Source organism: Xiphias gladius, chromosome 6 (assembly GCF_016859285.1).
Source record: "Xiphias gladius isolate SHS-SW01 ecotype Sanya breed wild chromosome 6, ASM1685928v1, whole genome shotgun sequence".
In the NCBI taxonomy this organism is placed as follows: Eukaryota; Metazoa; Chordata; class Actinopteri; order Istiophoriformes; family Xiphiidae; genus Xiphias; species Xiphias gladius.
The window spans coordinates 8,177,272-8,202,684 of record NC_053405.1 but is presented as its reverse complement, the minus strand read 5'-3'; the positions used below and the strand labels follow the sequence as shown (position 1 = coordinate 8,202,684).

Genomic DNA, 25,413 nt, shown 5'->3' with positions numbered 1-25,413 from the left:
GATACAGTACAGAAACAAAAGATAGCGACAAAATAAAAACTTGATCGAAAAATGTACTTACTTAGAATTTTGGACTGGAATTGACATGAGGATCAAATTTCTTCCAAAGTTGGAAACAAAAGCTTCTCCCTTCATATTTGTAATGGCAGACAATCAGCTTCTCTGTTGACGATATTTGGTTTGAATAAATTAAGTCGGGGTGACCTAAAGCTCAGTCTGATTGATGTAAATCTGATTTATTCTGATATTCAGTCCAATCTGAGCAGCTGCTGTTTTCTTCTAGTCACATCAGACGGTAGCCATGACTTTGAGACTAGATTAACTAAATATCCACATTCGACAAATGTCTACTGAAAACTTGGCCATTCAACAGTGCACCGTGTAGGATATCTTCACTGTGCTTTATGCTTGACACATCCACAGTGAAAAGCCAGCAGAGTATCCCTTCTGTCATAAAAAACGTGTGCTTTTTTAAAAAAAATGAATGTAGCCGGTTGGTAACACAACAGTCTGTAAACAACAGCGGAGCGCAACACATACATGTTAGAAACTTTTGAAGGACCAAAACCAACGATTGTCTAGTACACAGGTACTCGGGGAATTTCATAAAAAAACAAAAAACAACTAAGATCACAAACTTTTCTGTCACTGCAGCTGGTTCTGTGACTTTTCTCAATAACAAAAGCTTCATATTAAGCCATGCTTCCGATCAGCCATCATCGTGAAATAACAACAGACCGATGAGGCTTCAATTGTGGGATTGCAGGACTGAGAGTTTATCATTTACCAAGCACACACAATTCTTCATATCACAAAAGGATTATCAGAGTAAATGCATCCAAACCATACATGATTACATGCTACTGGACACTGGATATGTTGAAATATAAATACAGCTGTAATTAGAGAGACTCAAACTGAATAGGCAAATTCAATTTATCCTTTCAAAAAACAAAAAAAAACAGAAAAAAAAACATGCCCTTGTTGGGATCACCTTCCTGTCAGAACAGTTGTTGCCAAGTGTTATAAAAATGTCCCCTTTTACTGATACATAACCAGATAGAAGGAACATACATAAATCTCTCTGAACACAGTATTACAATCCGTCCCCAGCTCACAAAAGTATTTTTTAAATTTATTTCTGTTTTGTCAATGATAGTACGATCTGTTACGGGTCGTGTGTTTTTACCCTCCCTAGGTTGCGTTCTTTCATTCGTCCATGTCTTTAATGGTATTTTTTTTCCCAATACGGATGCTATAAATCAGGAAAGACATGGAAATAGAAATGATGACGAGCCCTGTGGATAAAATCTGTAAATTCCTTCCAAATTTAAACCCTGAAAAACTTTTTTTTTTTTTTTAAATGTAAAAATCACATTCAATCTACGATAAAAATGTTATTTTGTGAGAGCTGAAATTTCAGCTGACATTACTGACGGTAAAGTCGACCCCAGCCCTTGAATGAAGTGTTTGCCCTGAGAGCGGTCCAGTTTAGCTGTGGAGCCTGTAGAGGATATGAGCACTTTGTGATTTCATTTGTAGATCTGTAGGGGGTCCCTCTGATGCCAGCTTTGAAGTTAGAGGCCATATCCGCTGCTAAGGTGGAAGCTCGAGACGGTAAGGTAGAGAAGAAAATGAGAAGGGGAGCACGGAGAAAATTGAGCGGCATTAATGGCTGACGTATATAGTCATGTCAGGAAGACAGGGGAATGGAGGGAGAATTAAAGGCTGATGCGGAGTTTAATATTCAATCAAAACAAACAAAAAACAAAATGAAAAACAAACAAACTCCTTCCTTGTTCCTCAGCCTGGACAGCTTGCACCACACTGAGGTTTGAAAAAGGCAAAGAGGCCTGTGTCCATGTTGCAAAAGTCTCAGATAGTCATGCTGAGGTTGCACAAAAACATTCAGGTGTCATTTCTGAAAGGATTTTTTGTAAAGGATTTGAAAATGATGAGGCACGAGTATTTTAGTTCCAGCCGCTTCGCTGGAAAGCTCTCATGTGACAATCTAAAATGCTGAAGTTTAGCTTCAGGGTCCAGCTTCAGGGCGGAGTACATCACCTGTACGCCTTTTACACTGTTGTATTTGGGCAGATCAGTGCCACCACACCCCTAGTTTGTCCAGGCTGCTGTTCCCATTCCCATTCGCTTGGCTGTCGCTTGCTACATGCGGTTTCTTTTGCAAGCAGATGCACAGCACATTTGCATGTCTGAGAAACAAGCGAGTCAAGTCACTGCTGCAAGGCACCTAAAGGTCATGACATGAAAGTCAGTGTCTCCTTAACATCCTGCATGAAACAGTCCTTTGAGTTGTTGACAAAGGAACTGACTGTAATACCCAGTGAGCACACAGGATGGACTTTTCACCCTAAAGTGTTCTTCCTTAATAAAAATGTTCTTTTGAATATATATCTTTGTATTTCATTCATTCAGGACTTATGTACCGTATTTACACAGAGGTTAAAATAACATTTTCAAACCATGGTAGTAAGTACACTTGCTTTAAACAATAAGGCATTAAAAAGTCAAACTGCTGTGTATATACTTGTGTAGCTGCGACAGTGTTTCTTGCACACCCAGATGTGCTTCCAGGCTTGTTTCTGTTTTGGTCTCTGTATGACCCGAGTAGAATTATTAGACCAGGTCCCTGGGTGAGAGGCGAAACGTCTCATATTTGGGTCCCAAGAGGAAAGAGCGTGAGTGTCCGTCTATCTACAGGTCGGCGGTGATGACCGAGTCGTTGTACATCAGTACGTCAGAATCAGCGGCGAGCAGCGCTGATGTTTGTGATGCGTGGTCCAGCTGCCCCCCCTTCTGGGAAACTTGTCCGTACATCTGTGCTGGCCCTCCGCCGCTTCCTGGCATGATGCAGTGGGACAGCAGCGGTGCGTTGGCGTCATGGTTGGAGCCCGCGGTGGAGGGTACGCCGCTGACGTGACCCGTGCTGGTGGAGCCGCTCGCGCTGCTGGGCGAGCGGCTTTTCGGAGGTGGCAGGTGGTGCTGCATTACCCTGGTAGGTGGAGCTGGGGGAGGGAAGTGGGCAGGAAAAGCTGCGTATCCTGGCGGGATGGGGTATCCGTTGACGGGGATAAAGCGCTGGTGGGTTTGGGGCACAGCCATGGGCGTCCAAGCTGGAATCTGAGCCATCTGGCCTGGGGAGGGAATAGCCTGGGCTGGGTAGAGGTATCCTGCTGCAGCAGCAGCAGCGGCGTAACGGGGGTTGCTGAGGTTGCTGACGGGGCTGGCACTGAGTGAGGTGGTCTGGGTGGTGGCGTTGCCTCCACCCCCAGAGGGTGTGGTGGAACTGCCGTGGGATGACAGCCCCTCCCAGGCTCGCAGGCGGCCGTGGATGTCCTTGAACCTCGGTCTACGTCCTGGTCCCTCCTGCCAGCACTCAGTCATCAAACCATAGAACCTGAGGGATAAAAGATATAGATTTTTTTTAATCATGTATGGCTGTTATCACAATTCAGTTTAATTTAATAAATTAACCTTAATACCTAAAACTCTCATTGTAGACTTGAAATCACATTTTTTGGATATTGTGAATAAATACTTGGTTATGTAACATATTAAGTTGAATTCTCTAAAGGTTTCTACATGCTGTTTGTGTTTGCAGTAAGAAAAAGTATGTGTCTAACTGATAAAATAGCAGAAAATACTCAATCTCAATACTCTTGAGTATGATAATCTCAAAATCTAATGGTTAAGACATATCAAATAACCGCAGCATCCCTGGTTTGATTATATTTGAGCCCTCTCTCTCTCCTTCCATGTTTCCTGTCTTCATCTCATTTGTAACTCTGTCTTATTGTCTAATAAAGGTGAAAAAAAAAAAAATCCCTGTAGATGATTGTTGGTGATGGTGTAAAGTAGTTCTCCTTGTCCAAACCAAAATAGAGAAGCAAAATCATGAACTCTGCGGAACTCTAATTAACCCTTTCATGTTGCATACAGCAACTGTGACTTGAAGAGGTCATCTTTCTGCTGTGGGGGCCACATTTTAATTTTCACTGTCATTAACATTTAGAAACTCACTTAATTCTGTTAGCATCTCAATATTCATAACAGTGTATGACATCTTATCAACAAGCTATCTGTCACGCTTACAATGAATCCAGGAAGTGTTAAGTTGCTCTTGAAGATTAAAAAAAAAAAAAAAAAAAGAAAACTGATCACGGCTAAAGAAAAGAAAATGTTCTTCAGGTACTCTTAGGCAAGGAGCAAGGAGCGGAGTAGAGAGGTGGAGACCTAGTGAGGTCGTAACTGGTCAGTGTCTCAACAAATATGCCCCATTAAATAAAGGCTTTTAATACATCTTCTCTCTTTGCTCTGTGTAGGACTTCCTGAGAAACGTTTCTCGTACTTACTGTAAGCAATTTAATGTTTCAGTGTTTGAATGTGTAAACTTGCCTTTGTATGAAATGCTTCAATTTTGGGGGGGGGTTTATTGATCAGGAGAAAAACGTTTTTCAAGGATAAGAAAGTGAATAGTTGTGGTCTTGAGGCCCTTAAAGAGGGAACTGAAGGAAAAAAGGTCCTGCTTTATTATTCCAACACAGGCTATATACCTTGCCTAAACTTTTGAAACAAGATGAAGATACAGTTGAAGTTCACCGACTTGTGGCACAAAGTGAGGATACAAAAAAGTTACAGTACACCGTCAATGTACCCTCCCACCTTCTCATAATTGACTTAACAGTTTACGTTAACCTATAATATTAACATGAACACACCTTGGCGGGCAATCTTCAGGGCAGGGAAGCAGCTGTCTCTTTCGCACCATCTCCATCACTTCCTGGTTGGAGAAGCCGTAATAGGGCTGCAGGCCGTAACTGAAGATCTCCCACAGCACAACTCCGAACGACCAGATGTCTGAGTCTGTGGTGAACTTGCCGTAGGCGATGGCCTCGGGGGGCATCCAGCGGATGGGCAGCAGGGTTTTGGGCTGGAGGCAGTAATAGTCTGAGGAGTAGATCTCTCTGGAGAGACCCAGGTCGGAAATCTTAACGTGAAGCTGTTCGCCTACTAAAATGTTCCGGGCAGCGAGGTCTTTGTGGATGTAGAAGTGACTGGCCAAGTACTCCATCCCAGCGGCCACCTAGATTAGATTAAAAAAACAATGATTTAAGCATTTATTAGATGTAAATTATGGAGTGAAAGGAGCTACGGGAGGGCAAAAAGAGATCACTTAACCAAATTGTGATATTGAATTGAAGCAACTACGCATTCTTCTTGAATGATCAAACAGGACAAGTCCCATTCATCAGCTAAACTGCTTTCAAATCCCACCTGTATGGCCATGTGCAGGAAGTCTCCATGATCCAGGCTGGACTTCACCGTGCCGTCCTCATCACTGCTGCAGCCAACGTCAGAGTGTGGCGAACGCATGATGAGGAACTCGTGGAGGTCGCCTTGAGGAAGAAACTCAAACAGCATACAGACGGGCTGCTCCTGGGTCACCACACCCAGCAGGCACACCACATTTGGGTGTTGCAGCTCTGTCAGCACTGTAGCCTCCTGTGTGGGGAAACCAGATAAGCAATGGTGACTCTTGAGCAAAAAGAAAGACACCCAAAAAAATATTAGTAGAGAAAGAATCACTGCTGCAGCAGTGATGCACCGTGGCCCTTAAGGATGGCTGTGAAAGGTTTGTTTTTTGCTTCATAACAGACCTATCGCAACTCACTCCGAGGTCACTCCACTTTTTACAGCCACAAAAGTCGGATTTTTCGGGTTTAGTGTCACTTTAAATGCAGGCAGTTTAGGTCCACCTTGCTCTCCGCAAGTGAAAAGTGAGGATTATGTTTTACCCAAGTCATCTCTTTCAATCCTCCTTAAAATCTAAATTTATTGGGACAACCTGTCAGTAGTTCCAATTTATTACAAGCAAATTCATCCGCTGCCCAGTGATTTTTAACCATATACAGTCTCCCATTGCAACACCATATTTATCTTCTGTGGAAATAAAACAAATCATGCGTCAAGGCTTTTGGGAAGAGCAATCTTTCCACATTTCATTTTACCGATCTATTGCCAGTTAGAAGCATGTCTTTAAAAATTATTTGGAGCTTCTGTACAGATTGTTATTTTTCCTCATTTTAAGATAGTATTTGTTGCATACTATCCCTTATATAAATAGATATGGTAAGTAAAACTTTGAGTATTTCTTTAAATGATGCAAAATTGGAAACTTAAAGCTTTGGTGGCAGTGATCCATTGTGTACCTGCTGGAAGTCGCCCCACTGCTGGGCATGGGAGATATCCTTCAGGGTCTTTATGGCCACAAGCTGTGCCTGATCCATGCCAGGTAGATACAGGTGACCCTTGTAGATCTTTCCTAAAGTGCACTCTCCAAGCTCCTCCATGAAACGCACAGCTGACAAAGGAAGCTCTTTGGCCTTACTCTGCAGAGAGAAAAAGGGGAGGAGGGAAATGGGAGAAATGAGATCAGTGGGTAGAAGAGATGTGACAGAAAAATTAGATCATTATTTACTTTGTTGGGCCAGTACTCTTTCCTCACCATTATCCTTGTATGGAAAAGTGAAATGTTGACATGGAGTTTACATTGCTGCTTCTAATTCGATGCAGGCAAACTGCCTGATATAACACCAGATATGCATTTGAGCTTGTGTGTGATTGTCAGTGCATGTAGAAAAAAGAAAAGAAAAAGAAAAGTATGGAGTCTGGAGAGTTGATAATTGTCATAATCGGACTCAATCCATTACATCAGCTCCTAATGACTCCCTTTAAGCCTTTGGAAAGCAATGTGGGAAAATCGTTAAACCTAGCAGCTTAGAAATGTAATTTATCTGACAGGTTAGCAGCATTTAGGAAGACTAGGCAATTAATTCTCTTGCCAGTAACACTGTCGAATCAGCTGCAGAAATAACAGAAAGAGCTTTAGCCTTCTTTGTTAGGAATGGCATTGCCTTTTTAGTCTTTCATGCCCACTGAGAAGGACTCAGACTGGAGGTTTATTTGTACAGCTAAATCCAACAAGACTGAGCTGAACAGTGGGGTTTTAACAGGGCAGGAAAACCTTCGTAAATAAATGGGATTGGAGTTGATAAAATCTAGTTTTTTAATAAAAATGATGAGAGAGAGAGCAAGGGAGTGAGACTAAGAGACAATAGTGTTTCAGTGGGTTATGATTTCACATGAACATCATGTAAACAATGATGATTTGCATTGTGAAGGAAGATATACAGGACAATCAGTGGAAAAATATGCCAGAGTTTAAAGGGTAAGTCTGGTCATATTCTATATTTTTCTAAATATTAACAAGACTCCACTGTTGTCTAAAAACTATTAAAAAAAACTCATCACGATGAACGCGAGTACTGTAGTTTTTTTGAGTCAATCCCACTGTCCTGCCGTCATAAACACTCATAGTGGACCAAACACGTATTAATCCTCAGCGAAAAACACTACTTCATCCGTTTGAGTAATGTTTGCTGGAAACAAAAATGTCCAGTTGTGTCATAAAATTATTGAGTGCTTTAAAAAAAAAAAAAAAAAAAAATCAAACAATATGTTTGTTACCTGTTTTTACAGATTAACATCTTCAGTAGGAACGAACGGTCGTGGGCAGTGTTACAGACACGGTAGAGGGGTTGGAAAGTATTGAGTGACAGACTGTCACGTTGTTGGTTTTGCTGTTTTCATGGCATTTGTTGACAAAAACACCAACAATGACCAAACGTATCCTTGAAAGTTAGACCGAAGGATCATCTCTGGGTTGCGCTATTATAATTTGGTGAGCTCGGAAACAGTGGGAGTGGGAATTTGTGCATGTGTGTGTTTGTGTGTGTAGCTGTACTTGGGAGAAGATAAAAGGTGAGGAGAGGTTGGCAGAGATTTTCAGATTCCAGGAACTCAGACATGAATAATGAAATTCTTCGGTGAGCAGGAGACACACGGAGACACACACACACACACACACACACAGACAGACCTGTATGAGCTCTGAGGGGGGCGGGGTGTGTGTTTCTGATTGGGTAAGATCGTGTGTATGAGAGGAGTGTGGGGCCTACCGACCTTATGAGACACACAGATGTTTTTAGTTATGGGTTTTATTTCACCCATTCTTTCCTCCCCACACCCAAACCCTCAGATCCTCCTCACACCACCGCAGGTTTGTGTGTGTGTGTGTGTGTGTGTGTGTGTGCATGCATATGTTTATGTGTGTCTAAATGTCACAGGCAGTGGCCCCTGTGTGACCCTGCAGCAAAGCCTGCTGGGTAGCTACATAACCCTGATCCAAGACAAAGTTGTAGATAAGAGGGGTGGAGAGGAGTGAGACTCACCTTGGCAATAATAAACATAAATATTTACTGTATAATGTGAGGATTTACCACCTATCAAAAAGGTAGAAATTACATTAAATCTTCCTTTATTTAAAACTGTTTTGTATTTACAGTTACAAAAGTTACAGCGTTCATGTAATACAATGCAACACATGTACTGGAAAAAGAGGTGATAACTGGAACTGTAAACGTTTTCCTGCTTTTAAAATCCTACGTTGGACGGTTATGCGTTCTGACATGTGCAAACCATATCTCAAGACCTTGTTGTCCACAAAGACCATTTGAAAATCGACTGTATAATTCCATAACTGCATGGCTGTCACTCTGAAAAACTTTCTTTGATCTACCGTAAACTTGACTCTTTGCAGATACAAGGTCGTCATCTAAACACGGCGAGGAAAGATTCCCTTTTTAGGTCAGTGAAACATTTGTTCCGTTCCGAAAAAACAAAATAAACCGGGGATATTAATGGCTACTGATGCTTCTGTGACATTTTGCAGTTCTCTCTACAGCTGTCGATGGTAATATCATACAGATTACCTTGAGCATCATGCTCTGGTTTGCACAAGCCGACACATTGTCTAGATAACCGCCCCACCCACCACCGCCAAAATTATGTGGAAAAAGATAAACAGAGATGATATGACCGAGTGTGCAACCTTGAAAGAAATATGATACGGATCCTAATGTGAGCTATGTGTTGGCTGGCAGAGCACAGGCTCGATAATCTGCATTACAAAGAGGCTCTGTGAAGGAGAGGGGAGGGCAGGAGAGAGTGAGGGATGAAAAAGAGTTCCAGAGGTAAAGGGATGGAGGGAGAGACCGAAGAAGAGCAACAAAGAAAGATGGATGAAGTCAGAGGAGTGTGAGGACGAGATGTGGAAAAAGAGACAGTTAAAGAGAAATAAACAGAGAGGAAAAGAGCTGCAGTTGAACTCTCCTGGACCTGCTGAGCTCTGATGAAAGAGATTCAAAACTCTGGCTGAGACAGGTCATTTCCACACACACACACACACACACACACACACACACACACACACACACACTCAACCCAGTAACCCTAGCATGCTGCGACCCATCCCAGTTGACACCCAGAGGGGCTGTGTCAGTGTTTGGACTCCTTCCTCAGTCTGCTCTTATGACTAAAAAGGACCAATACAGCACAATAGTACTCATCTTGAGTCACCACAGGAGAGTTCAAAACGCTGTGTCAGTATACACTCAGTTGCCAGTTTATTAGGTACACCTAGCTAAAACTAATGCAGTCTAATTCAGAAGTCCTGCACTAAATCCTGCCTTCATGAAGGCCATAATGTTCAATTTCTGTTGAAACTGTTTTAGAGAGGTGTTGATTCAACTGTACAGTCACTTCTGAGGTTGCAGTTTGTGCTGTTGTTGAATTGTATTACATTTTAACAAGGTGTTTTTTTAAATATATTTGTTCGTCCATTTGCAAAATTGAGGGTAGGCTCAGTAAGGCACAGAAAGAACCTTGATTATTTACTTTCCCTACACAAAGTGTCCAATGCGGTGACCGTGCTGCTCTCTACCTTGGGCTTGTACGCAGTTGTGAGCATGGACATCTCGACATTTTGTCCGCGGACTGGTTTGGGCTGGCGGGGCGCCGGAGGCCTGGAGGATTTCTGGTTGTTGCGGCACACACAGATGAAGAAGAACAGCAAGGCAATGGCTAAAGGGATGGCCACACTGGGAACCAGGATGTACAAGATCTCCATGTTGCTACCACCGGACTTGTCTTTATAGTCTAAGGGGATGGATGGAGAGAGAGGAATAGTATCAGATCTAAAGATTATTGCATGACCGTGCAATATAATGCGATATCGAGGCTTACCAATAATAATCTCGCCATACTGCATACCGTTACTGTTGTTGATAAAGTAATGGTGACAATAAAAAAAGAAATCAAACCATCTGCACGTGTTATAAAGACAGCATTAAAAACTCTACATCCCATCAGTACAGGCATAAACATATTCTAGTCTCTCACCACAGATGGGTATGTCACAGAGCTCCGTGCGGACCCCCTCATCCAGTGTGAAGCACCAGGGCGCCTCATGTTTGTTCCCCGGGTTGCGGCAGTACGAGTGTCCCCCGTTCAGCTCTGGATAGCGGAGGGCCAGGTAGGTGTGGCTGTGAGGATACTGGGAGTTCCACGGCTGACACTGACGCCCCGACTTTGTCACACTGACTACCCCGCGGTACTCTGCCCCGCTGTTGTTGTAACATTTGTGATCTGGAAGGCGAGACGAGCTTTTGCATTACTCATTTGTGTTGGGCTGCGTGGTGAGCTAATGTTACTAGGTTCATTTCATCATTTTCCTTCTCTCTTTTGGCTGGCTGGTAGTGGACAGGGCTCAGCCCTTAATTCAGACACCCAGGTGTGTTTAGTGCTCGTGCGTAGCAGCACTGACGGTTGACTCTGTCGAGCTGCTGGCGGACTGGCAGAGAGCCTCTACCTTTGTTTAATGGCTATCAAAAATCTTTACAAACTGCTTTGCTGGAAATATCAAATTCAGAGGGAAATAATAAGACACAATGAACGTTATGAGAGGGATACAATAATTGCTATGCTGCAGTTAAATTTGATGTATACAAATATAAATAGTATATTGTCAGACATAAAGAACTTAGAGGGCAACCGAAGACGTATTTCTTGTCAGTTTGTACAGAGCTGCAATGATTAGTTGATTAATTTATTAGTCCATTAACAAAAATGTAATTTGCCACCTAGTCTGATAATCAATTAATCGTCCGAGCCATTTTTCAAGCAAAAATTTACTGGTTCCAACTTATCAAATGTGCATTGTTGCTGCTTGTCTTTGTCAAAGAAGATAGCAAATTAAATATCTCAAACAATCTGAAGGTATCACTTCGGGCCCTGGGCAGCTGTGATGGACTTTTTCCACTATTTCTGACATTTCAAAGACTATCGGTTAAATCCCTTAACTGAGAAAATAAAAGACAATAAGAATTAACATCGTTAGTTGTTGCGCTAGCTTTAACCATACTTGGGCCATAAAGGTACTTCTGATATCAGAGCATCCTTGGTGTCACCAAAAAGCAAAGTTTTTCAGAACAGCTCCTCTTAGTGACTATAACGGGGGCCACAGGGATACCCCTCCTCAGACAACAATAATGTGTAGTATTGGCAGTGGCAATAAAGGAACTTATGTAATCAGCAGGTGAACTAGTCTTACTCTTGTTAATGGGCTCAGCCATGGGGATGCCTATCCTCAGACAGTTTGCAGCCTCGGGACTGTCGGAGGCGGCCAGGTCCTCACAGTTTGGCAGTTTCAGTCTCTTCAGGATTAAAGGGTTGGAGCGGGCGATGATGTACTCCGTCTTACACAAGTCGTTCTCCAGGATCTCGCACTCGTCCTTACACAGGTCCCGGGGTTTGTCGGTTCCCGAGCTGCGGTCGCACGTGGGGAAGGCGAAGTGGCAGAGGGAAGGGATGGCAAACTGGGAGCAGCGATCGGACAAATGGTTGGACGTCCCGATCATGGTGAAGGCCGCTGGGAACCACGGAGGCAAAGGTGGTATTAGAACAGGATAACGCCCTTGATGATTTTTGCTAATATATCACTTTCAAAAAATTCTTTTAAACAATACAGTTCCGCATCAAAATTCATCTAGAAATTTAGCATCTAGATGAATATTAAGGTTTTTATTTTTATCGTTGTTGTTTAAGAATTAGGAGAGCGAATAAAAATTATTTCGAATATCCTCCGATTTATTGTTTCCTACTGTTCATGACATGATGAGTTGGCAATCCTGTGATCACATTGCTACTAACGTTTGAGCATCTACACGCGAGGGATCAAAGAGGGAGACTGACAATAAAAGCTGCAGCTTTAAATATATGATTCATAGTCATACTGCGTGTTTATTGCAAACACGTGCTTTTCTGTGGTTTGTGGTTGGTGGAGGTGGAGGTGGAGGAGAAGACAAGCAATTAAAAAGTAGAAGAGCAAAGTTGGCTGTTATCCAAATGCTTCTGCAGCAAATGTTGCTCAGATAAAATGATAATAAAGATCAGTGAAGGTGACATTAAATTTTAGAGGGCGGATGGCTACCAAATGTGGATTTTCTGGCAATGAGATGGATGATTTACAGTCCCACAGTAGGCTTATTACAGCTCTGTGGCATCGTAAATCTTAATTATCATTTGTCCTTGATGTTTCAGATTAGAAATCCGGGTTCATGGCCCCTTTTGTCCCCGAACTGTTTAGGGGAAAAGCCGACAGCTGCCCGGATGTAATCAATAACATACACATTAAACTGACCTCGGAGGACATGTGCATGCAGACCGACGGAATAAAAACACCGAAGCGGAGACACAGACATGTAGAACAGTATGAACCAGTATGTGGGCCATGTGTGCTCCACACAGAGTGGTTACCTCGCTGAACTTCCTTTGAACTCCATAAGCGATCTGTTTTCTTCGTACGGCACATTAATTAAGGTTTACCTTCTGAAAGAGTCCTTATTTGCAGAAGTTTTCCATTGATTTAGCGTATGCAGTTTGATAAAGGGGCTCTATCATCGCTGGTTGCTGAGGACATATGTGAGCAGAGTTTTGAAAAGACAGGACAGAACCGTTAAATGATGGCTGAACTGCTGAACTCACTGGATGAAAGCAGGCTGCCAACATCTGAGAGGGAACAACTGGTTTGTCCTTAAAAAGAATGTAAGCCTTGGTAAGTCTGGCAACATTCAATGTGGCTGCATATATTTATAAATAAATGCAGAAATCTAAAATAAGTATGTCCAAACTGCCTGAATCATCATCAGGGGCTCTGTGTGAATTTGCACATGAGTGTGACGTGTCAGAAAAAGCAAACTTGTACAGGATCTGTTCAGAGAAAAGTTTGAAAATCTACAAACACCTGCAAGAAATACCAAAGTGCTGCAGAAGAGAATGTGTATTATGAATGAATGCCAGCTCTCTGTACAGGCAGAAATAGATTGGGGCCAATTTAAAGACTCTCAAGAGGAAAAGAAATAAGACATTTTTTTGCAGTAAAGTGAGTCAAACCCGCTTCCACACATTGCCTCCTTTCTCACCTGTAATCTGGGTCTCGATCTCGCCCTGCATCTGCAATGAATCGACAAAGATGCTGCGGTTACCGATGAAGCGGGCGCAGGCTATGCCTCTGTACGGCTGGCAGAATCCCTCTTCTTCGATCCCCTCCCTGGGACATACAGGAACACAGACAGGGGGGAGGGAGGTGGGATATTCAAAGTTAGCTTCAATTCGTCGGACATCATTCGGACATCATTAACACATCTCTCTGCCATCTATCTGCCACATTTACACTGGTGGGGGAAGAGTTAAAGAAGAACAGACGCCAAAATACGCTGCAATACACAGAAAGACCACTAGATGTCAGCCATTCTTTGTATATCAAACTGAACCCACTGGTGGCACTTGGTGGAAAGAAGAGCTGTTTCTTGTGGCGGGCACTATAGCAATAGGCTAAAGATAAGTCACACTCAAGTCAAAAGCCACCACACACACACACACACACACACACACCCACCCCAGCTCACAGTACAGATGTGAACCACATGGAAATTTAATGTTTGGCTGTTTGACTTTATTCCTGTTTATGGCACAGAGATATCATCAAAGCCATAATTTGAAACATATGGACAGAGACAGTGAAGTGGTTGATGATCATGTTTTCACAACTGTACAAATTTTACTTCCTTCAGTGACTCTTGACTTTATAGGCCTTCTCTGATTTTACGTCCCCGGTTCCGAATCAATCCTGTGCTTTTGCTGTTCTTTTTTAATCCGTTTATCTCGCTCCCTCGTTCTCGTTCTGCCTCGATCTGTCACCGCTCTCATCCTGAATATACACTCCCACATATGCGCACACACGCACACGCACCCGCACACACGCACACACACACACAAACCACATGCTGACTAGCAGGCTATTTGCTCAGTGTGAGATCACTGTGTCATGTGCTTTAAGTTGTGCCATATGAGGACTGTAAGACCAGGCGCAACCACAGCATATAGGGGAGTGCATGATGCTACTGCGCACACACACACACACACACACACACACACACACACACACACACACACACACACACACACACAACCAATCACAAAAGAACCATATTGTATCTACTAGCTGATAAGACACTGCTACTCGAGTAACTTAAGTGCTCCATTTGAAAGTGAGAAGATTGAAATTTTTGTAAATATGTCAAAACTCAATTACAAAATGGATAGATGCAGTCTTTAGCGCCGATAAGGCTGATAAATAATAACAAAAATACTCACTAACAGCATCTTACAACTTTGTTTAGCGGCTTCATGTTGATTTAACGAACAGTACATTGTCTACTTTGATTCTATAATAATACACTGTTGCTGCCACTTTCTGAAAACAGCAACACAATGCTTCATTTCGCATTGTGGCCAACTGAACTTCTTGTGGCTTAACGCCTCATTATCACCCGTCCATGTCCGTTACCTTTGTTGACATGAGTCAGGTAGTTTACAAGGGAGGTCACAATGTTTGAATTACACTAATTACTCCACAAACTGTAAAACTGCAATAAAAAGCTTTGATGATGCGCCTTAAAGCAAGGTGACAATGGTGTGGGCATGCACACACAAATGCACGAGCACCCATGTGGGCACAAGCAGACTGAAAACTACCAAGGGTGCGTTAGCGTGGTGTGAGCTCGGGGTCATTAGGTTCCCTTAGGTTAAATGACTGAAGGGCCCAGGTCAGCTCTCTGACTCTACCCCTGTCTGTACAGATCTAAATGAGCTTCCCAGAAATGGACACACACACACACACACACACACACACACACACACACACACACACACACACACACACACACACACACACACACACACACAGAAGTATAAAGCAGTGGTCTGCATACTGCCAATTCCACAGAGATATGGTAACATTTCATTTAAAGCTTAATACAGATTTAAGCAGATTTTATCCTTGGGATATGTAATTTCCTAGTAAAATGTGGATATCAGAAATAATGAGTTCATGTTGTGGTGTGCCTGCAGATGGCTTAGCACCCCTTCGTCAAACCACAAACTGCTACATCTTCAGATATTTTTCCTTTGGCGAAGAGCTTCTTTTCTTTAGGTCAAAATCATGTCTGGCATTAAATCTTTGAGATGAGAGTCTCTGTGTAAAAAAAAAGAAAAAAAGAAAAAAGCTACCACTACAAGACGTACTTGAATGAGTTGAAGGATTGCTGGTTGATTGGGCTACTGCCATTCTGAATGTAATGAACCAGAATATGAAAATGCAGCCGGAGCATGAGAAAACACACACAGAGGATAAAGAGTGAGGCCTGGAGTTCGTCCAGGCAGCCGAGGGGTTAGCTTGGTTGTGCGTCACTGAAGACGGTGGACACACACATCCACACTAACATCAAGCCACACACAGACAAGTAAATGACAAGGGAGAAGAGACGATCCACCACAATGCAGCCAGATCCCCACGAGCAAATTACAACTCAAGCCAGTCCAAACGGCCTCAACCGAACCAGCTCAGTCCAAATCGCAAATAACCCCTCACTTTTTTCGATACTTTCATTTTCCTTCAAGTTGAGTTAGACTGAAAACCATGTCTGAGAGGCATATGAAAGCGTTTGTATCCTGTCCAGTACAACATAAATGACTTATAACGTGTTTAAAGGGAGAAATGGGTAGTAAAGACACATCTAAAAAAACCTAATTACTGTGAGACATCTGAGGTTTTCACAAAATCTTTTCCTAGTATCCATTTATTTCTGCGGGTCTGTGTAAACTATCCCAGGCAGGGAAAGCCAAGTGCGGTTGCTATTTGTGTAAACAGTGGATGGCACTTGAAGCCTTTTATTTTACACACTAACGCCATGGTCCCTCTGTGTAATGTTTTATAATAGTTAATTACAAGGAGAAGCTTTGAGACCCAATCTATAATCCAGATCTAAACAGAAAGGGGATCCCCACCACAGAACCTAAACAAGGTATTCAGGAGATTGATTCATTGTCCAATTACTTTTTTTCCAGCCTCATTATTTATTCAGGGAAGCGCTTTGCTAAGCAGCCGTGCTCTTTTTCCAGCACCACCCTGATTCACATCCATATGGTTACATAATTTACACCTGGGTGGTGCCTGTAAGACCCAGACACTGCAGCTCCAGTGCTTGAGACAGGGAAGTTTGACAAGCTCTTACTCACCGCACATCCTGATGGGTTGTGAGTTTTCAGTATGCTTTCTAAGTTAGGCAGGGATGCACATTGATAGAGGATCTAGAAAGTTTTCCTTTGAGTCGTGTGGGTGCTGATAGACAATAGCGGGTAAAATGGATGGATTGGCCCAAGGATGATGAAAGTATTTAATATCAAAATGAGAAACGTAGCCAAAAAGCATTAGCAAAAAAAAAAAAAAGCTAAATTGCCAATATACAGTATCTGCAAGACACCAATACGATACAATATACTTGTTTTTTAATGTATACACACAGATACAAGAACACAATAATAGACGCACTTCCCTGACCCCGGAGACGAGGCTTATGTGGGTGGTGACTGTTGACAAATGAACCGTTCGCAGGAGAGAGAAAGTTTTCAAGTTGAGGAGGTTGAATAAACAACCCACAAAAAAAAAAAAAAAAAAAAAAGATGACCCATTCATAGTCAGCTCCACAAGTTCAATTTGGCATCAAAGACAACACAACTGGATCCTTTTCAAACTCTTTATCGATCAAAGTGTCGAGTCTCCCTTTTCTCACTATCTCCACAGGACCCGCCAGCACCCCCACCTCAGCTCTTAACGCAGGGCCCTCTCCTGCAAAGATGACTGTTCTTCAGTTCCATCTTTCCTCATTTTTTCCACAAAGATTGTCCCACAAGACAGTCCTGACAACTGCCAGATAAAAAGCGGATTGAAAAACTAGCGAAGTACATCAATACAGAAGATGGAAGAAAAGAGAGAAAAATAAACTAATTACATGATCAGTTGCCTGTTCCAGCTGCCTGGAGCTGGAACAGGCTATCAGTCCTTTTTGGTTTTGTAACTGACCAAACATCGCCAAAGTATCATTCTTTTGGCAAAGCTAGCGATGTGTCAGTTTATGCCAAAACTAAGCCTCCACTTAGTTTTATAGTTAGCCTGTTTGATCTTTCCAAACCCTGCTGCTGGACTAGAAAATCTATATTTTTCCAGCATTATTGTGAAATTTCATATTATACAGGTGAGTGTGATTTGAAATACACAAAAGACACGGAGCATGGACGTGTTCCTTAAGATACCTTCAAAATCCTTTAAAAAGTGTCCAACATTACTACTGTAGCACACAACACTGTGTTTATTCCAGGATAGGAAACCTCTCCTTGTTTAGGGTTTCTTTGTTGGCTCTATACTTTGGTTTATGTTTTGATTATGCAAGAAACCTTTAGGCAACAAACTGTGGGTTGGGATGATGGGTTCGTGTTGAGTTTTGGGGTTAAGAGGATGTGAAACCCAACACTCGCTGTTGGAGGGGATATGGAAAGGATGGGATTTGAGGGTGAGGAGGCGAGGGGCAGACCCCAATGACATTTTAGATCTCAGGGTTTTGTTTCCAGGAGCTGCTGTGGGTGCTGAGTGAAGAGGAGATGAGCTGCATGAGGTCACAGCTGTTGTATCCTGACTGGGTATGCCCCTGTGTGTGTGTGTGTGTGTGTGTGTGTGTGTGTGTGTGTGTCTTTTAAAGATTTACTGGGTCAAAATTTGGTGAATATATTGTACTATTTTGTTCTACTTTGTGCATGATACTTGTTATGCTGTATATATATATATTAATGTTACAAGAAATATTGTTTTATTCTATTATCAGGATGCCTCTTTAACATCTGGCCGGGCACAACAGAGGAAAATGACCTTCCTAAGTGATCTGTTACTCTTTTCTGATGATCGATGAGCATTTTACCTGACAAATAAATTCATAAAATAAATGAAATAAAACAAATCATGAATGCTTTGTCAAATTAATGATATAAATAAAAAAATTTTCCTGCATTTTTTTTTATACTGTTCTAGACAGCCAATGGCTTCCATTCATTTCCACACATTTTGAAAACCAATTTGCAGTCTCTTGAAACCTGGTTGATCCACCACAGTGAACATCAAGTCTACATTTATTTCGGTCAAAGTTGCATTATTTCTACATATTAATGAAGTTTGATTTTAAAAATGTAAACAGTCTGTACCTCAACTTCTTGACCAAAAAAGCACATGAAAAATTATTTTATCTTCACAAAAACGTATCTGAGAGCACAAAATGGGTGTGAATTATTTTACTGAGTTATGGGTGTGAATTATTCAAGTCCGTGACCCTGGGCTGCCTGAGATTAATATTTATGTTAGACTTAGTCCCAACCACACCATTCAATTTCAGGCCATGGTAGGATTTGTTTGGCATTATTCCACAGATGTTATTAGGTTTGTCAAAAAAGGAAATGACAATTAACAAAGTTCATGAGCCTGTTGACACTAATGACATTGTAAGCACAGTATGTAGTGTGGCCACTGAGGCCCCAGAATGCCTCTGAACCATATCGTCTTCAGTTTGTCTGTTTCTATGGGATTTAAAATTGTTACTACAAGAAAAGGAGTGGACTGACCAAAACATCGCCAAAGTATCATTCTTTTGGCAAAGCTAGCGATGTGTCAGTTTATGCCAAAACTAAGCCTCCACTTAGTTTTATAGTTAGCCTGTTTGATCTTTCCAAACCCTGCTGCTGGACTAGAAAATCTATATTTTTCCAGCATTATTGTGAAATTTCATAGTACACAGGTGAGTGTGACTTGAAATACACAAAAGACACGGAGCATGGACATGTTCCTTAAAATACCTTCAAAATCCTTTAAAAAGGGTGCAACAATACTACTGTAGCACACAACACTGTGTTTATTCCAGAATAAGAAACCCTCTCCTTTAGGGTTTCTTTGTTGGGTCTATACTTTGGTTTATGTTTTGATTATGCAAGAAACCTTTAGGCAACAAACTGTGGGTTGGGATGATGGGTTCGTGTTGAGTTTTGGGGTTAAGAGGATGTGAAACCCAACACTCGTCGTTGGAGGGGATATAGAAAGGATGGGATTTGAGGGTGAGGAGGCGAGGGGCAGATCCTCCAACTGCTTGGCCAAAAAGCAACAATGCAAGTTCACTGCCATATTGTGCATAACTAAAGCAAGTTTCAAGAGTCTGCCAACCTGAAATGATAAAGAAGTTGTATGCAAATTTCTAAAACATAGCAGTATGATTTACAAAGTCATAGTTGTGATGTAAAGTGTGTGATCTATAGCTATAGTATAGTCAGTACTTTAAAATCTGATTTTTTTAGGTCTATATTAAGATTAAAATTACATGTAAAACATATTACACTGTTGTTTTTCTGAGTTTGTGAACATGTGTATGTGTTTGAGATGGTGTGCGTGTATTAAAGGGAAAGAGTCCAACAACATATCAAAGACACTTGTGGGTCTGGAAAGGAATGGACTGGCAGAGAGGATGAGAGGACAAAAACAATAGACAATTGCATGCTTGTAGTTAAGAAATTGTGTTTCCTCCTTAGAAGTAGGTCTGACACAGACAATAAAACAGAAAATGAAAAAACATTATCTGTTCAGCATTATGTCTGTTTACAATTATAAAAGGTACCAAAGAATTAGTGCTCAGCTAAAGCACAAATTTAGGATGTAATTCAATTATCATAGGAGAATTGGAGAATGCATGTGTGGTTGCAGTATGTAATGATCTCTCACTGACAGGTAGCCAAAATGGACACCAGAGGCTGAGGCTGACTGGGGTCTGTGGCTGCCAGTGGCCCATGACCACACTGGGAATGAACAGCGAGCGAGGGAATCGCAGGCGCTGCAATAGGATACAACGGAGAAAGAGGAGACCTTCCTGGACCTTGGCTTACTACTGCTAACTGACTGTAACAATAGAGGCTTCTGTCAGACGGAAGGTTGGAGAGATTCAGAGCGTACTGAAAGAGGAAGGAAGCAAGAAGAAGCACAAGTGATGCTTTCATTGGCCAATGCAGTGCATTGCTGATGGAATATGGTGTTGTGGCAAAACGAATGAAGGGGCTGCATTTGACACGGTGTTGTACTTGGTGTTAACACGGCTTTTAGTGGGCGTTCAGACCAAAAAACAGCCATATGTTAAAAAAAAAGGAAGGGGCTGACTTGGTCGGGAAGTGATTCTGGTACCAGTGAGAACAGAAATATAATTCAGGAAGTCCAGTTTGAGTAATACTTTCATGAGTTTAAAATTTTATCAGATGCCAGAACACTATGAGGAAGGATTTTGCTGCTTTGGAACGTTATTGTGACGAGGTAAACAGCAGATATACATTTTTACACATTACAAAATTGGCCAAAGAAGATTCAGCTCAACTCAACCGTTTTTTGCCAGAGTCATCTGCATTTTCATCCACGCTGTATCACTGGAGCGGTCCCATTCAAACAAATGAGGGGGGCTGCATTTTTACACGAAGGGGGGCTAATATTTGCCTGAATATGGCCCAAGTCATGTTGGCCATCTCTGATCATGCTAAATACTATGCACAGTTCTTGTATTTTTTTTTTTTTTTTCTAACAAGCAATTGTTTCTGTTCCCAGAAATGTAAAAGGCCTCCCTTCTAGTGAGTCAGAGGAATTTTCCCAGAAAAGACATAGCAGGCACTGGTGGGTTTGAAAAGTAACTGTTAAAGCCTTGATGAAACTGTTGACAGTTGAATTATTCTTGATTTGAAAGTAAACATTCATTTATGTTAACATTTCACTGAATCTGATCTAAAATAGTGCACGCAATGACTCCCAGATATAGATGCTGGTGTTTGAAATGTTGGACTGCGCTCTGCAGAAGTATTTGTTTTAGGGCCCAGTCTTTGCCCACACAGGCTGGAAGTCTCGACTGTGGATGAAGCTAAAGAGTTTTAATAACAGGGTTAACACATACTCAGTGATTTGACATGCAGGGAAGGATCTACATCAAACCCGTCTCTCCTCACAATGCTCCTGACCTGGTGACATCGCTTCCCTGGGGGACTGCTGGGTATCGGAGGTCCAGTTGGGGGAGGTTTTGGGGAGTGAGGGTGTCAATCAACCTGTCAATTAGCAGGACAGGAGGGCGATATGTCTCCTAAAACTTAACTAAACCCAGTCAGATTTAGACAGACACATACACACACACAAACATATGGAGCACAGGGGTCACACAGTACAATCCATTACCACAGAGGTGAACTGGAGGAGGCGAGGAAGAGGAAAGTGGGACAAATTTTGTTTGACTAATCACTGACCCGTCGGGTGTAGAGATCCCTGAAAACAAACAACATAGATAGAGAATGCAGAGGGTCTGGGAAAGCAAGGAAGGGAAAGTAAAAAGTGCAACTGAAAAGTGGCAGAGAAAGTCGAAGAGAAAAGCTGGAAGAAAGAGAGACAGATAATTGAGGAAAAAAGGAAGACTGAGGACTGGAAACAGTTAGTAGCTCTAGTCAATGAGTTCAACTCCTGCTGAACAATGTAATGTGTATTTGTGTGTGTGTGTGTGTGTGTGTGTCTGTCTCTGTGTCTCTGTGTCTGTGTGTGAGAGAGCACAAAACAACATCAGGCTAAAAGAATCTTATATTTTTCCTTTGTTGCTCTACTTTCATTATAGTTTACAGGTGACAAGGTGCCACTAACAGCCTAACAACTGTGAGCGCTAAAGGTGCTCTCAGACAGCGAGTGGTTGCCCCCTGGCAACTTCCGGGTTCCCTGTTTTAAGTCATGGCGGCTCCCAGTTACCTCCAATCCTACCACCGCACCAGAGCCATCTGGTATGATCTCATTGCGTAGCTTAAAACAGATGAAATGGTTGGTATTGTCCTCCTTGATATAATCAACCAAGGTCCTCCTGGATTCCCTGGCCCGTGCCACCTCATTGAGGGACTGGCCTCACCTGTTTGGGGGTCTACAGGGCACCCAGCTTGGTTTTTTTTGGTTTGGTTGTGTTTAATTTATCCTTTGTTAATGCCACATGTAGTAATAGATTTGAACCTACAGTTTCATTGTACCCAACACCCACACCTCACCACTGACTACTTATTTCACACATCATGTTTTGCTTCTTTTGAGTTATCTTAAATGAATTACTTGCTTAATTAATTGTTACTTTGTGGACCTCTTTTCTTTATGGCCCGAATGAGCTGGAAATAAACAGAATTGATCATCTCTGGCATGCCGTTACAGACAATCTATCAGGAAGGGCCAATACTTTCTAGAAAATACTTAATCAAAATCAGCAGTTTAATGTTAGAAAATTAGGGACAGTGGTTTTTAGCACTGACAACGGAATATAACAAATATAGCAGATCATAATCTATTTTTATAGATGTCTTTTTCCCCTGGAGCAATATCACGAACTTCCTTCTTGTTTTCCATTTGTACTGCTGTAAAAATTCTTGTCTTTACTTTTTTAACAGCATTCCTTGAATTGACTCCAGGCTGCCTACAAACGTATGTGTGGAAATAATAACAACAGGAAAAGCACAGAGTCCACAGAAGAAAGAAAAGGGGAAAGAGGTAGCCGAGAGCGACGCGACTCCCCCCAACCCACCACCTCCCCCAAACACACAGACACACACACACACACACACACTTTCCTGCATGATTTATTACAGCTTATTGCCGACATCACAGAACCCACTCTGAACAAAGGCAGACACTTAAAACAGGCACAAGGACCGATGTTTTGGCTGACTACCTACTGACGGTGCTTAAAGAACAAGAATACACACGCTAGAACACAAACGTGGCTTCCTCAGGAAAGTGGAATAATCCTTGATGAGAGCGATTAAGAGTCACTAAAGGCATGTATTGTGGGGAAGGAAAACACTGTCATACTGTGGAGCCCATAAGTAATCCTTCTTTACACACTATGTGGCCAAAGGTTTCTGTAGGACACAGAAAACGAACAGAAAGGGCTTTAAGTCTGGTTAAAGGATATACACCTCAGTAACTTCACATAGTCAACAAAGCTGCTAATAAGCTGTTAACAAAATGCTTTGTATGTCTTTCCAAGGGATCTATTTTGTGTAATGTCTTCAGGTACAAATCATCAGAGGCAAATATCAGATTTAGATGCCAATCCCTAAACATCCTACTCTTGGTTACTTTCTCTGCTTTCATGAATTCATCCATTGACAGTAGCGTCATTGAACCAGAATACAATGCAGCTGCAAGACTTACTGGTGACTTGATGATGACTACTTACGACTTATAGACGAGTTTGAGCGTGGGCAGAGTGCATTCTCTGCCTACATGTAAAACCCACTTCCGACATTCACTGAATTGAGGTACGTCCTCTAAAGTGGGGAAAATAATAGGACTTGGGAAAAATAATAAGGATATCGCTTTATGAAACTGACGCAGATAAGACATGTTGAAGGAATGTGGGCACAACAGAAAGGTAAATCAAAACACTTCTTCTGCAAAGGACTCCCGGAGAACACTTAACATCACACACAATCAGATTAGTGAAGTTAATCCTTTGCTGAAAGACAGCTTGTGTGCTATAAGTGAGATTTACGTAGGTTTTAACTTTGTCAAAAATCACAGGGAGGAGCTAAACTCACACGCACCTTGACTGTTATAAAATGGATAAAATAATGTGCAGGCCAAAAAACGTGAGATGTACATGCAGACATACTGACTATTTTTGCCAAAGTGCTGACTTTTCAAAACAGTCTGGAAAGGATATGACTCCTGAATCTTCCAATAAAAGATAATTTACAGGCTCCTGCGCTCTTAAAAACAAACAAGACCAACTAGCACATTATTCAGCTGGTACAAGGGCCAGACGCAGACTCTCCGAGTTGTCATCCGTATTTACAACATGGTCTGAATGTATGTGTTTCTGTCATGTGTGCTCTTCTGTGTGTTCAAATGAACTTGCCGCCTAGGGTCAAGAAAAAGTAAAAAAAAAAACAACTAAAAAACTCAACTGCAAACTGATGGAGAAAAGGGGATGGGATGATAAGATTCTAATAACAGTGTTCACCTCAGTCTCAAAGTCTGGTTTGTTTTGGAGGTTGAATTTGGGAATGCGCCAATCTCTCCCAATACCGATTCCTATAACTCAACTCAGAGTACCCGCTGATGCTCAGTACTGATCCAACATAAGGGCTTCATTTTTTTCCCCAACATTTTTTAATCTGTACACTTCGTTACACTGAACTCACTGGAATAATTTTTTATGTGAGGTAACATGAGGCTAGGGAGTTATGTGGATAACTAATAACAGAGTTGGTTGCCTGCCATGACTGAGTTAATGTAACGGATAATGGAAACATTGAATTTCGTAGTGACACTGACAAAGAAACAATTTTTATTGTGGAACAGTTATGTCATGGCCGATACCTGATCTGCTCAATAAGGTCAGTATTGGGTCTTATACCAATACCAATGTATCGGATCGGGGTTTTGCTAGTTCAATTTCTCACTTTATATGGGCCATTAAAGTGTACACATGAATTCAATTTGGGGCAAATACCAGTGGTTTGTGATTTAGACTTGTAAGAGAAACATGTGCAGTAAGACACATCTAGTGCAGCTTTCTTGTTTTCAAAAGATTCTGTGTGAGAAGTAAACATGAAAATTCAGAGGGGTGATTACCTTTTTATAGTATAGTACTATATCTATATCTATATATCTGGGTCACGACAGGCAGCCATGCTTTCATTTCACAACTGCATTGTGTCCAGCTCTGTGTCTCTCTCTCTCTCTCTCTCTCACTCAACTGAAATGCATGCACACAAAACACGTCCCTGTTCCCACCTTCTATTTTCATCATTTGATCTGGTCTCACCGGCTGAAGCGCTGTCAGACTGACTCGCCGACCGACCAGAGCCCACCGACACGTTGGCCTTTAGGGACCAATTCAGTTACACTGACAACTGATTTTTTTTTTTGCACATGAAAAATTATTTTATCTTTACAAAAACGTATCTGAGAGCACAAAATGGGTGTGAATTATTTTACTGAATTATGGCTGTGAA

The 25,413-nt window shown here is 41.9% G+C and overlaps 1 protein-coding gene across 3 annotated transcripts in view; it reads right to left on the bottom strand.

The window, feature by feature from the left end:
• Positions 1 to 479: 479 nt before the first annotated feature.
• The window catches only part of ror1 (receptor tyrosine kinase-like orphan receptor 1), a 131,133-nt gene continuing 106,199 nt past the window's right edge, over positions 480 to 25,413 (bottom strand). For all 3 annotated transcript variants that reach the window (XM_040129339.1, XM_040129340.1, XM_040129341.1), the window contains 8 exons: positions 13,401 to 13,528; positions 11,531 to 11,848; positions 10,321 to 10,566; positions 9,863 to 10,077; positions 6,231 to 6,410; positions 5,296 to 5,523; positions 4,740 to 5,104; positions 480 to 3,418 (listed from right to left, as the gene is read on the bottom strand). In XM_040129339.1, coding sequence (XP_039985273.1) covers positions 2,716 to 3,418; positions 4,740 to 5,104; positions 5,296 to 5,523; positions 6,231 to 6,410; positions 9,863 to 10,077; positions 10,321 to 10,566; positions 11,531 to 11,848; positions 13,401 to 13,528 — 2,383 coding nt within the window. In that variant the 3' untranslated portion in view covers positions 480 to 2,715. The remainder of the gene's footprint in view (positions 3,419 to 4,739; positions 5,105 to 5,295; positions 5,524 to 6,230; positions 6,411 to 9,862; positions 10,078 to 10,320; positions 10,567 to 11,530; positions 11,849 to 13,400; positions 13,529 to 25,413) is intronic.